The sequence below is a fragment of the Onthophagus taurus genome, chromosome 11 (assembly GCF_036711975.1).
Source record: "Onthophagus taurus isolate NC chromosome 11, IU_Otau_3.0, whole genome shotgun sequence".
Taxonomy (NCBI): Eukaryota; Metazoa; Arthropoda; class Insecta; order Coleoptera; family Scarabaeidae; genus Onthophagus; species Onthophagus taurus.
The window spans coordinates 34125154-34141916 of NC_091976.1; the positions used below are offsets into that span (position 1 = coordinate 34125154).

General features: G+C 36.1%; 1 protein-coding gene across 12 annotated transcripts in view; it reads right to left on the reverse strand.

Moving 5' to 3' along the window:
* LOC111414537 (SH3 and multiple ankyrin repeat domains prosap) overlaps positions 1–16763 on the reverse strand; it is a 96963-nt gene that overhangs the window by 45678 nt on the left and 34522 nt on the right. For 3 of the 12 annotated variants that reach the window (XM_071200550.1, XM_071200549.1, XM_071200544.1), the window contains exons 1-3: positions 9113–9308; positions 2491–2662; positions 1528–1545 (exon numbers count right to left, since the gene is read on the reverse strand). In XM_071200550.1, the coding sequence (XP_071056651.1) occupies positions 1528–1545; positions 2491–2662; positions 9113–9189 (267 nt within the window). In that variant the 5' untranslated portion in view covers positions 9190–9308. Of the gene's footprint in view, positions 1–1527; positions 1546–2490; positions 2663–9112; positions 9309–12757; positions 12762–16763 lie in introns of those variants that run through there. The other 9 variants (XM_071200546.1, XM_071200545.1, XM_071200547.1 and 6 more) reach the window with 5 other exon arrangements.

Genomic DNA, 16763 nt, shown 5'->3' on the forward strand with positions numbered 1-16763 from the left:
GTTTATCAATAATATCTTTTTAGTTCATAATAAACAATTTATTCCTAAAAAACTTTTCGTCATCACCTTTCATTCTTGAGTTATGATCGATTTTAAAACCAAAAGTACTTAATTTTGACATTTTGGGGATTTTCTCTTTATCACTAGAAAATTATTATAACTAAACCCAATCTGTTTATGAGTAATGTCCTTTTAGTTTATAATAAACAATTTATTTCAAATAAACTTTTTTCCATCACGTTTAATTTTTGAGTTATGATCTATTTTAATACCAAAAGTACTAAATTTTGACATTTTGGTGATTTTTTCTTTATCACTAGAAAATCATTATAACTAAACCAAATCTGTTTATGGATGATATCTTTTTAGTTCATAATAAACAATTTATTTCAAATAAACTTATCTCCATCACAATTAATTTTTGAGTAATGGTCGATTTTGATAACAAAAGTACTCAATTTTGACATTATGGGGATTTTCTCTTTATCACTAGAAAATCATTACATCTAAACAAAATATGTTTATCAATAATATCTTTTTAGTTCATAATAAACAATTTATTCCTAAAAAACTTTTAGTCATCACCTTTCATTCTTGAGTTATGATCGATTTTAAAACCAAAAGTACTTAATTTTGACATTTTGGGGATTTTCTCTTTATCACTAGAAAATTATTATGCCTAAATTAAATTGGTTTATGGATGATGTCTTTTTAGCTCATAATAAACAGTTTATTTCTCAAATTACGTACAATTTCACAGCCGACTACTGAATTTTCGATGATTTTAAGTAGCATTAACAAGATACGCGTCTTTAGTTTTTTTAGTTTTTTATGAAAACGACAATGTTTTTTAAAAAATAGTAAGAGTAAAAAAAGTTTTAGAATTAAATTCCACATGAAATGAGGTAATAATGTATTAAATCCACAAAAAGGTTAAAAAAATCTGCCAAAATTTAGGGAACAATTTCTAGCTTAATGTATTACGAAGATATTCAATGTTTTAAAAATTTAAGTATTTATACGCTCAACTTTGAAGGCCTATAATTCCTCAGGGGTACAACATGGTATAGAGATAAGTTGCGTTAAATCATCTTAATTTATTGTCCTCTGCATGTCCCTGCTCTGTGTCGGTTCTTATGTGAATCACCCTGTATAACAATAAAATAGAAGCTGAATGGGATTTATAAGACGAGTTATTAAATTGCAGAACTGAAGAAGAAGTTGCAAGATTGAAGATGTAGAATTTTTTTACCCTCCTACAAGAGACTAAGTTTAACCAAGGTAAAATAGAAGTAGCAAATTTTCTTTTTAATTTTTAATTTTATTTATTATAAACACAATAAACGATTCTCTTTGACTTTGTGAGTTTGAACGATCTTTTAGCGATTAATTTCCCAAAAACAATTACATCCAAAACAAAACGTAATATGTCGAGTTGAACAGTGTAATCTACATCTACATACAGGGTTTTTACAAATAGAATATAACAAAACGCCATATTTACGAATACATATTACGAATACATACCCTGTACCAAGTAGCAACCTGAAGTTAAAAAAAAAGCAACACAATATTAACAAAAGAGGCTATTAATAACGTAAAATAAATAAATGAACGATGGTGATTTAATTTTTTTTTTAGTAATATTTTATTAATTGCAATAATTAAATTTTTTTTAATTGGGTTTCATGATTCGGCTATTTTTTTAAAATTCTAATTACGTTTGAAAATCTGCTAATAAACAAGCCGATCGAGTTACGTAAAGCTGTCTTCGGCACAAAAAAAAAGTATCCATGTCCATTGTAGACGCAAACAACGAGTCATTCGCTGACCGTACGCCATTGTCAGCGAGTTTTTAACAAAGCAAACAACAAATAATGCCAAGTCGCTTACTGAGGTTAGCAACTTGGTCGTCGTCGGGTAACATTTTTTTTTAGAGAACTTTGAACTCGTTTTTGTTGCCCAAAAAAAAGTCTTAATGCAATTAATAAAAAAATTACAAGGTGTATTTACACGATGAAACAAATATAATAACACATTAATCTAAAACTAAAAGAAAAAGCTGTTAATATATTTATTATTATTTTTAAATTTCTGCAATATGTTTACACCCACTTTTAGATTGTGGCTGTTGTTGAAAAGTAAAAAAGAGATAAAAAATGATGATCTAAAGCCCTGGTTGATACGTAACTCTCTTGTATGAAACTCTAGGTGCCCCGAAGGTGTTGCCGTTGCTGGTCTTTGGATACAACGGGGCGTGGGCCTTTTCCAACTTGTTCCGGCCATATATTTCAAGGAGCAGGGTGGGGTTCTTGTACAGGACACAAAGGCGAGCGTGCCAACTGCACGAGGAGATCAAACGTGCAGCGAGATCGCGGTTTCATAATTCACGATATGTTGAGCTTTTTGTTTTCTATTTTTTTATTATGGTTGGCGGTTTTTATATAAATTGGAATGGTGATGTTTCAAAAGCACGAAACTCAAACTTACCTTCGGCAAAGCAGCGAGACATTGCTGTTTCACGTCCCATACGAGTTGATCCCGAGGAAACTGGAGGCATTTTTGCACGTTTAATTCGGGTACGTGAACCCTTATCAGGAGATATCCTTCTTCAAGTCCTTTTTCTCCTTCCTCTTCCATTAGTTTCAATATTTGGTCACATCTAAAACAATCAAAATTTTTTAAATTCCTTAATTAATCATAATAATTCTCTGAAACACATTTATGTACTGCGTCATTAATGTGGAATTATTAAGGAATGTTTTTTTTTTTAGATTAACAGATAGATTTATTATCTAATCGTTATTATAAAAGGAAATTAAATTGACTTTAGTTTAACTCAAAACAACCGCGTTGAGATTAAAAAAGAAAAAAGGAACAAGGCGTAGTCATAATTTAATAAAACTCGCGTCGTATTTCAAACCGTCGACGCGTTCCCGAGAATACTAAATTTTAACTTGTTATTAGATTTTCGCTCCACGTTCGTTACGCGTCGGCGAAGCTTTCCTTCATATAAAGTTCAAACGAACTTTGGAGGTAAAGTTAAGCTGCAGCAACCTACGCTCGTTGAATCGGTAATCTTCCTAAAAAATCTTTTTTTAATTAATACTAAAATGTGGTTTATAAATTTTTTTTATAAATATTTTCTGTACATCAACGTCTAATTTCTAATTCTTCTTTATAACTAAATGTTAATTAGGTTAGTTTCTGCAAAAAACAGAGATTTCAATAGATTTTGCAGCCAGTTTTTCGTCTAACCTCCCATTCTCTTTCTATTCTCGACTTCTTTTTTCATGGAACTTCGCTATCTTGTGAAGGACTACCTCTCATATTATCAAAAGAACAATTTCTTATTCTTGTAAGGGGTTCAGTCTTCTAGCTTTCTGATTTCGAAAGATCCTAACTCTATTGACCACTGTTTGGTTCAGATCGCTATCATTTTCTTCCTTTCTTTGCGTGGTTGTTTATGACGAAGAACAACTAATGAGAGTGCTACTCAGCCGAGTCTGTCAATGAAACATTTTTGTAGCTATCCAGCGATTATTTCACAGAAAGTCTTCCGGTGTCGTGCTAATTCTGACAAAACTACAAATACCTCCGGACCAGACAGGCCCTAGCATTTTAGAAAGGTATGTTCCTCCAGCTCAGGTATATTGGGCTTGCTATACCCGTACCCAGAATCATCCTAAGCTCATGAGAGAAACATAACTGAACCTAACGCAACCCAATTCAAATCAAATCAACCCAAGTCAAATTTTTCAGTACATCAACGTCTAATTTCTAATTCTTCTTTATAACTCAATGTTAATTGGGTTAGTTTCTGCAAAAAACAGAGATTTCAATAGATTTTGCAGCCAGTTATGTTGCATCTCTCATCATATTTACACTTTTTCGTCTAACCTCTTGCTTTCTGCTATTTATTTCTTCCTACTTCTTCTGCTTAGTTTGTTTTCCTCCCATTCTCTTTCTTTTCTCGACTTCCTTTTTCATGGAACTTCGCTATCTTGTGAAGGACTACCTCTTATGTTATCAAAAGAACAACTTCTCATTCTTATAAGGGGTTCAGTCTCCTAGCTTTCTGATTTCGAAAGATCCTAACTATATTGACCACTGTTTGGTTCAGATCGCTATCATTTTCTTCCTTTCTTTGCGTGGTTGTTTATGACGAAGAACAGCAAATGAGAGTGCTACTCAGCCGAGTCTGTCAATGAAACATTTTTGTAGCTATCCAGCGATTATTTCACAGAAAGTCTTCCGGTGTCGTGCTAATTCTGACAAAACTACAAATACCTCCGGACCAGACAGGCCCTAGTATTATAGAAAGGTATGTTCCTCCCGTTAAGGTATATTGGGCTTGCTATACCCGTACCCAGAATCATCCTAAGCTCATGAGAGAAACATAACTGAACCTAACGCAACCCAATTCAAATCAAATCAACCCAAGTCAAATTTTTCAGTACATCAACGTCTAATTTCTAATTCTTCTTTACAACTAAATGTTAATTGGGTTAGTTTCTGCAAAAAACAGAGATTTCAATAGATTTTGCAGCCAGTTATGTTGCATCTCTCATCATATTTACACTTTTTCGTCTAACCTCTTTCTTTCTGCTATTTATTTCTTCCTACTTCTTCTGCTTAGTTTGTTTTCCTCCCATTCTCTTTCTATTCTCGATTTCTTTTTTCATGGAATTTCGCTATCTTGTGAATGGGGTTCAGTCTCCTAGCTTTCTGATTTCGAAAGATCCTAACTATATTGACCACTGTTTGGTTCAGATCGCTATCATTTTCTTCTTTTCTTTGCGTGGTTGTTTATGACGAAGAACAGCAAATGAGAGTGCTACTCAGCCGAGTCTGTCAATGAAACATTTTTGTAGCTATCCAGCGATTATTTCACAGAAAGTCTTCCGGTGTCGTGCTAATTCTGACAAAACTACAAATACCTCCGGACCAGACAGGCCCTAGTATTATAGAAAGGTATGTTCCTCCAGTTAAGGTATATTGGGCTTGCTATACCCGTACCCAGAATCATCCTAAGCTCATGAGAGAAACATCACTGAACCTAACGCAACCCAATTCAAATCAAATCAACCCAAGTCAAATTTTTCAGTACATCAACGTCTAATTTCTAATTCTTCTTTACAACTAAATGTTAATTGGGTTAGTTTCTGCAAAAAACAGAGATTTCAATAGATTTTGCAGCCAGTTATGTTGCATCTCTCATCATATTTACACTTTTTCGTCTAACCGCTTTCTTTCTGCTATTTATTTCTTACTACTTCTTCTGCTTAGTTTGTTTTCCTCCCATTCTCTTTCTATTCTCGACTTCCTTTTTCATGGAACTTCGCTATCTTGTGAAGGATTACCTCTCATGTTATCAAAAGAACAACTCCTCATTCTTATAAGGGGTTCAGTCTTCTAGCTTTCTGATTTCGAAAGATCCTAACTATATTGACCACTGTTTGATTCAGATCGCTATCATTTTCTTCCTTTCTTTGCGTGGTTGTTTATGACGAAGAACAGCTAATGAGAGTGCTACTCAGCCGAGTCTGTCAATGAAACATTTTTGTAGCTATCCAGCGATTATTTCACAGAAAGTCTTCCGGTGTCGTGCTAATTCTGACAAAACTACAAATACCTCCGGACCAGACAGGCCCTAGTATTATAGAAAGGTATGTTCCTCCCGTTAAGGTATATTGGGCTTGCTATACCCGTACCCAGAATCATCCTAAGCTCATCAGAGAAACATAACTGAACCTAACGCAACCCAAGTCAAATTAACTTAAACTATTCTAACTCAACCCAACTTAACCTAACTCCATCCAAACCCATACCAACTCAACCGAACGCAACCCAATTAGCGTTTCATGTTTTCATTGTCACTTAAGGACTGGTGAGAAGTACAGGGTGTCCCAATTTCGATATCTGCATAGGCTATCTCCGAATATATATATATATAGTTTGTAGGGTATATTTCTTATAGTTATTGAATAATTAATAAAGTATTTAAAAGTTAATGTTGCTATGGTGATAACCATACATACTATGATGGAACATAATGTATCAAATAATTGCCAAAGTTTGTATTTAAAAATTTGATAACAACTCTGGCATTATGAGTTGGTACGATGCACCAGCATGTTAGGTGTCAAAGTATAACAAAACTGAATAAAACTTTACAATGAACTTCGAAAATTATGAAAATGTAACATGATGGAATGCTATATGTTATCAGATAAGAATGCGACGTTAGTCGTGGAATTATATTTCACAAGGTATCCGGAAAGAAGACAACCGCACGTAAGAACCTTCAGCCGGTTAGCAGAAAATTTAATAGATTTTTGGTCCTTCTCCAAACCACGTGCAAAAACATAACAAAATGATCTGCAAGAGGATGAAGTCAATATGTTGGCTTCACTTGCGATAAATCCATCAACATCTTGCAGGGAAATTGAACAAGACGTCTGACCCAAAAACCGCTGCTCCCGAATATGAAAGAAAAATATGTAAACCATACAAAGCGAGGCTAACTCATTATTTACGTGCCGGAGATGTCAATCTAAGATTAGAATTTTGTAGATGATATTTAGAAAAATTAAATAATCTGCAGTTTGTTCAAAATGTCATCTGGACCAATGAAGTCTCTGAGTGTTCAAAGAAGGTTGGGGTTCAATGTATGGTGTGCCCTTTTAAATAATAGAATGTTGGCATATAGTATCTACCATAAAAACTTAAACTGAGGTAATACCTCAATATATCAAGGCAGCACATTGTGCCTTTGGTCGACAATTTACCATTAAATAAGTCTTAAATGATATATTTTCAATATGACGGAGCACCAGCACATAATGACAGAGTTGTTAGTGAATTTATAAATACTACTATAAACTTTGGCAACAATTGGAAACAATGGGCACGTTCAGCCGGTGTCAACAGTTGAGTTGCTGTATTAGCAGTTTAGTAAATATCTCAGCGTAAATAATCTGCGCTTAGTTTGTCAGCGGTTATGAAATTCTAGGTTAGGATTAATATTTTTTGTTTCTCCCCTTTAATTTGAAAAACTGGCAGAACTGTATAAAATGAAATGAACCTTAAAATCAACATCATCATCCATTATCTCTTGTAATAACACAAAATTTTCAAAAATATTATTGTTGGCCATAGTTTTAGGTTATGCTGAACTGCTAATTCTCAATTGCTTGTTCAGCCGATTTCGTTCCGCTGTATTAAAGCTCATACAACTAGCTGACTGATTTAATTCAACTGTTGACACCTGCTGAACGTACTCAATGTTTTCCATCATGGTATGGTTATCACCATAACAACATTAAGTTTTAAATACATACAATAGTTTTAGAAAGAACAAAAAAAAATGATACATTATGTTCCATCATAGTATGTATGGTTATCACCATAGCAACATTAACTTTTAAATACATACATTAGTTTTAGATAGAAGAAATATACCCCACAAACTATATATATTTATTATCAGAACAAAATAACAAATTATTTTACGTCATAGCCAACTATGGTTTCCATTTAAAAAAATAAAGTTATGTCTCAAATTTCGAAAATAAAAGATGGGAAAAAAATTCTACCTACGCCACTGAATTCTTCGTAAAAAATTGCCCATATAATATTTTATGTATAATACTCCATCTATGATAATAAGTGAGATATTCGCGATTGTCGTTTTCGCAAAATTTTCAGTTTTTGCCGATAGGGCGAAAACAAAAGACGATAGCTGTTCGAAGTTTTCGGCATTAGCATTTTCTCGAAAAACGAGATCATGGCATGTAAGCTACTTTTTTTCTATCTCTTTTAGTTTCGGAGATAGCCTATGCGGACATCGAAATTGGGACACCCTGTACATGAAATGACAAAACAAGAAACAAGAACCGAAAAAGATCAGAAAAAAATTCTAATTGCGATGAACTTCACTGGAATATGATTCAATGCATTCCACTATAGCTAGTCATAATAAACATTCCAATTACAATATTATAACACCATCAGATTTTCCCCGAGTCTATAAAAAAAACTGAAAAAATTAAATATAACCTCCTCTTAAGTCTAAAAACAGCAATGACGCAAGTTTATTACCTCATATTAATTTAATAATAATTTGAGCTGATCTAACGAGTTTTAGAATTCTTACTAATTTATTTTATTTTTGCGGTTATTTTATGATTCAGATTTATATTGTATTATATTTTTTGGATTGACTAAATACACCTACTTTTATATAGACATAACCCACAATTGAAAGGAACGTTTATATTAGTTTAACACGTCGTTAAAAGCTTTATCAATATTAGGAATACGCACTTCATTGTTTATTTTTCACACAAATAAATTCGATTGAAATTAGGTCATAAATTTTTTACTTCTATTATTGTCAAGCGCCTTTAATTGATTGTCATTTCTGATAAGTTATGATTGTAAATAATGTTGTACGATTAAAATAAATAGTTGTGCTAAAACTCATGTTTCGGATTGCAAAAAAAAAGCGAATTATAAGATTAGTTTTTTTTTAAGCTAAGCTATGTAGATTATAATTTGATGATATCACGAAATTTTTTGTTTCATGTTCGATTAAGTGTTCTCCACTAGAGATTAATAATGATTGTAAGAAGTGTTTTATGTATGAAAATTATGTTAAGGCCAGATACAAAAGTCAAAACGGTCATTCAAAAAGTACGTAATAATAAATAAAAACGTTAACACCTTGATAACATTAATTACGTATTCGGGTTTATAAATCTCTATTAAAGATATGGTTACGATAAAAAAAAACGAGAAGTATAAGTGCAGCTTATGTAAGATATTTAATGCATTAGATTTATTGTAAGTAATAAATCTTTAAATTTTATATTTATATTTAGAATCGATTCTTGTTCGCTCAACAAAGGTTTGTATTAAAATTTAATTAAATTTTATGGGCATCTCGGAAACTCGTCGCTTCTTGAAGCACAATTTAACTCGATGGGTAAAAATTACAACCTCGAGGAAATTGTGGTCGTTGTCGCATCTGGCGATTTGAAAACATCGACTTGACAGAACCAATTTCCCGGTTACAATATAAACGCTAGAGAGCAAAGTGGATACGTACGCGGAGAAGGAATAGGTCCTCGACGTCGTCAGTCGAAGATCCCTCGATTTCTTGAACGAAAAGAGGTTTTTGGCCATTACGAATGGAATCCGTGCTGTTTAGGTACACGTTTACTTCAAAGCGGAGATTGTAATTCCGAGTATAGTCACTTCAATCACATTCTCTCAACAACGTTCCCACGTGCGACCGACCGCGAATCGAACCTCTAACTAAACTGAACCTCACACGGAGACTCCAGCTGTTATCTCTTCCGTAGAGAAAACACCATGGCAAAATCCGCGAGATACGTACTCACTATCTATTTGATAAATAAAAATGTTATCAAACTAAGTTAGATTTTAGATTATCCCAAATAATTTTAAAACTTAAACTTATTCAGTTGGTGTCGAACACGACCTTTGACCTCAACAGCAACGCCATGTGGAGGCTGAAATGGGACCCGAAGCCGTAACCAGAAACTGAACCTCTACGGCTGAACGAACACGTGACGCGCCATCTTTGCGCACGTCGGGATTATATTGCATAATAACGCTTTTACAGTTACATTGTATGTAATGATGAGGAGCCATCTCTTAACATAATTTAATTTAATAAACGCACTATAATTACGAGGAATCGTTTCGAATCAAATCTTCATCGCAATGAATAGGAAGGCAGAGGTCATTTCATTCGATGTCGCAATGCGGAAAGTGTTAAGGTAGATCCTGTGGCGTTCGACCTTTACTTATAAGGATTATTTGTTCTTATAGCAAGCATCGAACGTCGCGGTCAAGCGAAACCGACACGTAAGTTAGTTAGTTAAGCGATTTTCTATGGCTTTTCTGCGAGGTTTTGCATTTCAGGTGTTATTATGTGGTGGTGGGTAATAGACATTGGAATTGTTTTTCTTCAAAATTATAGTGTAAAAGAATTTTTTAGAAAAGACAAGTTTAAAGATCTCCGTAGATTACCATAATCAGATAATCCCTCGACGTCGACGTCGGGGGAAAAATAATGTAAACAATGGCGTCGGGGCCCTCTTCTCAAGTCGTGAGTTAGTTATCGGAGGGAGAAGGTTCTTCCGCCTGGCGTCAGCTCTACTCAGTCCCCTCGGTCGAGTGACGGCTGAAGATCAGCGTTGTCAGTCACGTCCGCGTGTCTCATTAGCGAGTGTTACTGCATTCCGAGTCGCCACGATGCCACGTTTTTGTAAATTTATATTTCCTTCAATTATATTCAAACAACAACATTTTATTTTGATAATAAAAAGCTAAATTAACAATTTTTTTTGCGTAGAATTTGCAGCGTGCTCGAATTTCGGTCACGTTTGCACGTTTCCGAAGTGGAAAAAGTCCGCTTTTGTTCCGAGTCACGATCTCGCGAGATAATGAAGAAAAATCGGCGATCACGATGTCCACGTACCGTGGGCGTGTGCGAAATTTACTACGTATTAATGCACCCGCCGAAGATGGTATCTCTCTACACCGAGATGCACTCTCCATTTTTCTTGGCGAAATCGAAATTGTAAATTTCCGTTTCGACGGAGCCAAAAACGAGAAAAAGAAGTGATGTTGTCGTTGCCGGACATTCCTCGAGGCGCGTTCGCTCTAACGGTACATAGCGTAAAAGACGTTCGTTCATTCGAACGAACCAAGCTGCTTCGTTCTTTGGTTCTGCTGTGACCCAACCGATAGATTGGTCACCCGTCTTACAACTCCGGCGTCTATCATTATGTAACTGTAAACGGTCAAAGAGAGGAGAGGTCGCCAACCATCGCATCGGGTCTAAATTAGAGACGAGAACGATAAATCTTCGGTTTTTATTGGCCGCTAGGTACGAACCGAAATATAACTGGTTACGGTTATAATTATACCATTTTCGATTCGAAACTGTACTAACCGTTTGAAGAGAGCTTACGACTACATGAAAACACCATTAAGTTCCGCTGTTTGTTCGGTTTCTCTGATGGAAAATCAATGCCGACTAGGAATGAACCTAGAATCTCGAATAAGGAGACGATTTATCCAACTAAATGGAGGTCGATTTAGTGAGCTTGCCGGGTTTCTATGGCAGTTGAAGCACAAATATGGGCTGCACGCACCATGTGCACGCGAGTATGGTCCACAGACCCATTAGTCCAATAAACCGGCGAGCAGAGAAGCGGTAACGGTGCGATTAGATTGAAATCGGGCCGCAAGAGCGTTCGACAGTATCTCTTTTGCATGAATGGAGCTCTCCTCATAGTAACAGCAACACTGGGTTACGTGGTTACGCAATCGGCCGCTGTACTCCAACAGATGCTCCTCCACTTTTCTCTCTCTCCCTTCCGTTCTCTTTCTCTTCGGGAAATTGGCGTTATTTGCTCGGCCCATTAGAAACGCAATCGTCCCGTTATAATAACTCATCTGCACCATCTTCGCGCGCTGCAGGTAGCACCAGAACCAGACGTGCTCCGACGATCGAGAAACTGATTAATCACGATTTCGTGGGAGGAAGTGGAACAAATGCTCTTTGTATTTGAAAATATTACAAAGTTATTATACACGATTCCCTAATAAATTAACGCGAGTTATTACAAGGAAGTTATATCAAATCAAATTTGAAACCGATCCTCCGCAACAACAGTTTTTACTTAATCCAATTTCGTTAATCAACCTTCGCGGTAATCGATTCGCGTCGCTTTGCGGTTTTTGCAGCTCTTTCGACTCTGAGGCGACCCAATCTCGGCCCGTTTCTGCCCGGTAACGGTTTCAAATGTCCACAGATCTTGTACCGGTGCTGTACAGTTTTTTACGAGCTCGCTCATTGGTCGCACGTCTCGATTTCGAGGAAGGATTATTGCTTTAGAAGAGAGCCGGATGTTTGTGAACGTTCAAAGGTGTTAAGAGTTTCGGTTTTACAACAAAAACGCGCTTTTTTAACGCGTCCCGGTAACATTTTTAAAACAATCACTCATTGTTTCAATTAATTAACACTTATATACCAGTTTAAATACTTTTTTTTTTAAGTTATACATATATACACAAATCGGTATATTATTTCATTAACGTAATCTATCCATCAATACAAGTTCAAACATATGTGATACTTGAGATTTGATACCTCAATGGGGCCAAAGGCATAAAAAGTTGGGTTGGGTTAGATTCAATTGATGATGTTACAAGTGCACCAAAAAATATAACAACTTCGTCTTCAACCCGAATCAGCAGGAATCATTATTTAATTCGTTTCCTTAATTAAGATGAGATTAACTTATACAGGGTGTCCCGCAACGATTGTACAATACTGCCTCAGCGTATTCTCTGATCGAAAACAGACAAAAAAAGTCTAATAAATATAGGTCCGAAAATGGACCAATTTGTTGATAAATTTATCCGATAGATAAATCCAGCTCTTAGCCAATGAGAGTGCTTAAAACCGCCGTAACCATGGCAACTATCCTCTAGATAGTTTATCAGGAGGATGGTAAAAGTGGGCCTTAGATGCAGTAATTATATGATTACCATGGTTACGATGGTTAAGATAAAGTTTAATAAATAATAAGATAATAGGTTTGTTCGAGCAGAGAATTAGGTATTAGTTTGTGACAAATTAGTGCATTCATGAATGCGCATGCGCACGTAATCATTAATTGCGAACTAGTACGATATTTGTCACAGCTCGAACAGTAAAAATATGAAAACATTGTATTAAACATTGTATATGGCCATTGTATTACTTCGTCTGATAGGTTGCTTATAAAATACACTGTTCGCTGGATTACAGTTTGTAGGGAACTTATACTAATATTAAATCTATCAGCTACATCTCGGAAAGAAGCCGTCTGATGACCAGCAAACCACAGAAATATTAATATATGTTGTTTTTCTGTTAATTTTCCATTTCCTCCGGCTTGATAATTATAATACTGGCTGGCTTTAAATCGATTTGCTAGATCTTCAGCAACTACTCTACTCAAACGAAAATGTTCCATAAATTCTGAGTCGCTATACTGTTGTACTGTTATTTCGAAGTACTTTTCATTTTTTGGCCTTATTTGCACTGGTGTATCAAGTAATTCACCTTCTAGGTCATCATCACTTGACTCAAAATTTACTAAAGGCACATCTTCACTTGACGACGAAATATCGGACATGATTATTTATACTCTGATTTATACTAGGTACTTAAGAACGTGTTAACAACAATTACAGATTAATAAAGCGGATATTGTGTTTACAAATATAAATCGATTGTGTCGCCCTCTCGACGTGTTACGTTTATTACCAACAAACTCGCAAAGTATCCACTGCGCATGACAGTACACAATCCGTCAACAATTTTTCGAAAGTCAGCAAATTGTAAAAACTATACCCAACCAGTACCCAACTAATCCTAAATTCTGATCGAACACACGACTGGTAGTCGAAAAAGTCACAATTCTGGATTTATTTACTGCTCGAACACCGTTACCATACCGCGCATACGTCTCCCAATTTGCAGATTGGTTTTGCCCAAGGTCTATAGAACATAAGGTTACCCAATACCGATTCTCCTCCTCTGAGAGGCAAGGTGGGTCAGTGACGTAGCTGGTTCTATGAACAACACAACACGATGCGAGGTTTAAATATTTTATATAGACTGTACCACAGTATAGGCACGTATAGGCTATCTTTTATTCTGACTGTATCGAACCAGTGACGTCAATTTGCGGGGTAATACTCGATACTACAGAGGCATAGGGAATGAGGTAACCTTGTGTTCTATAAACCTTGGGTTTTGCCGCTGCTCGAACAAACCTAATATTAAGTTAATTAATACAGTTCATTAATAATTTAACAAAACAAGTAACAAAGATTGTCGAAGAAAATCGTTCAACCAGCATAAAAACAACGAATATTTAACAAATTGGAAAAGATTCATGTCATAATAAATGTTCAATTTGCGCACAATTTACTTCTAAACACAAACGGATACGTTTTCTAAATGAACTTCTAATGCGTTCAAAGATACCAGGAATTTGTTTTACTGTGTCAAATGCGTTACTAATTTTATTCTTCAAATCCTGCACATTTTGAATATCTTCAGAATAAACAATTTGTTTTAAATGTCCCCAAAACCAAAAATCTAACGTATTTAAATCTGGTGAACGAGGTGGCCCTCCTCGGCCAATCCACTTATTGCCAAATCTGTTATTTAAGTATGCTCGAGTAGCGCGTGCATAATCGTGCATAAAGTAGCAATCTTCTAGAATTTGTTGAGGTAATTCATCAAATGCCTCTGTAAGATCATTTTGTAAAAAATGTATGTAGGCATCGGCTGTCAATCTCTTTGGAAGAAAAAATGGACCTAATAACTGATCACCTATAACTCCAGCCCATACATTAACACTGAATCGCCACTGATGATGAGTTAATAGTATTGCATGGGGATTTTCATCACTCCAAACGTGCGCATTATGAATATTAAAAATTCAGCTTTGAGTAAATGTTGCTTCATCCGTAAATACAATGTTTATGGGAAAATCGACGTTTACTACCTCTTCCTGTATGGCCCACCTACAAAAAATCTCTCTTTTTTCGCCATCATTTTCTGTTAGAGCTTGAACGGTGTTGTAATGATAAGCAACTGCTCCCTTAAAATGCGGTGAACGGTTGTTTTGTTAATGTTTTCTTGTGCAGAAATTCTTCTCAAAAGTGCTTCTTCTAATTCCACCGGCCTTGTGTAATGTCTCTCCGTGGAATGGCTGTGGGTTACGCTTCCCGTTTCTTTTAATCTGAGAAATAGTCTGCTAAAGGTGTGACTATTAGGCAATCGTCTGTTCGGGAACCTTTGCGCCTTTGAACCTAGCTGCTAACGACGCATTTCCATCAGCTAGTCCGTAACAATACACCATATCCGCCATCTCTTCCTTGGAGTAATTAATAGGAGCCATACTTAATAGTTTTATTAAATTAAATAGTAAAATAATAATTTCGTGAAGTATTATTATTTTTTTTGATTAGACCAAGGACAGTAGAATCTAACAGGACTGCTACATGCATTGTATTTTTGTAGCCCACTACGGGTTGGTTGCCCGCACTCTACGTCACACTATTTGCCACGCCCTGTTAACTGTCACTCAGTACTATGCGTTTGCTGTGTGTTTTTAGAGATTTAGAGGTTACATGATAGACATTAATACGTCTAAAAAGATAAAACTTCAAAAATAATATGAATACGTCTACGATATAACCTCTAAAACCACAGCAAACGCATAGAGCTGGGCGTGGCAAATGGTATGACGTAGTTTGCGGGCAGGTTGTCACAACAATGGATGTAGCAGTCCTGTTAGATTCTACTGTATGTCTATTTTTGATCATAGAATACGCTGATGCAGTTTTGTACAATCGTTGCGGGACACCCTGTATATACCGGGAATCCTAGGAGATAAAACAGTTTTAGGAAGAGCCTACCGACTAACAAGTTATGGGCCCACGTAGATATGATCACGTTATGCTAGGATAACGATAAGAATCTTGTGTCAGCCCTCAACATAATATTAAACAGATGAACCCAGTATTTTGATCAGCTGCTAAATGAATGTAAAATGTAGACTTAGGCGCTTAAACTGGATATCAAACAAAGTATTAAAAGTTTGTTTATTATACTTAATTGCGCTCACAATATATACATAGATATATAATAATTCTAGTCCGCTTAATCTAGATTCTAATTTGAGCAGATGGTATGATTAAGCAACCGGATGGATCGTTTAACTCTTCAATCCGGTAGGGGACATTTAAAAAAAGGCCCCCCCTTAATTGTTTCACATGTGTTAATCAACGAGGACAGGATGGACGATGAAGAGAATTGGCCTTGCCAGTAAAATTACCGGTGCGACCCGCGTACATTGTTGTCAACGAGAAGAACCCCTAATTGCCGAGGGGGTCTTTAAAAGAACGAACAACATCGGAGCTCCACTCCGCGTATAGTAACCGGGACTGGAGGCAATTTATAAACGCCGCGGCGCACTATCATTAGGCCCCGCGGACTTTTGCGAGATAATGTTACAGATTTGCGGATACGCGCCGGGAAGAATAACAAAACGTCGGTGCTGAGAGAATTATTGAACGTATGAGTTCGATACGGCTTGAGAAAACGGGCGGCGGGGGGGCAAGAATTTTAATGGCCGGGAGAGAGATATGCCCTCGGCGGCGGCAAGCGCCCGCCCGGTAAATAACTTTCAATAAAAAGTCTATTAAAGCCACCGAAGGTGTTGTTGCGTGCCTTGTCTATGTGTCTCTCGGACTTCGTAGGCACGCTCGAACGATCTCGCGTTACGAAATTTCGTGATGTAAGTCGCCCGTGGGACGAAGAGAATTAATTACCTATACGAACCCTGTTACATTTAAATTGACGCAAACTCATTTATTTTTTTTTTAATCATTCGATGATACAAAAATCAAAATTGACGTTCAAATATAAAATAACTAAGATATGAAGTTTGGTTTTGTTTTGTTTTGAACACAGCAGGAATTGCGCCGGTTGTATTTAGTGGTATTTAACAGTGCCCACGCCACTGTCAGTCTGAAATATCTACGTGTATTCTACTTGCTGTACAAGGGGTAGTAGAACAGGCCCGATATTATCAATCACACGTCAGATAGCAAACGGGCGTCCATTAATCTTGGGGCCGGCGCGATCCGCGAGT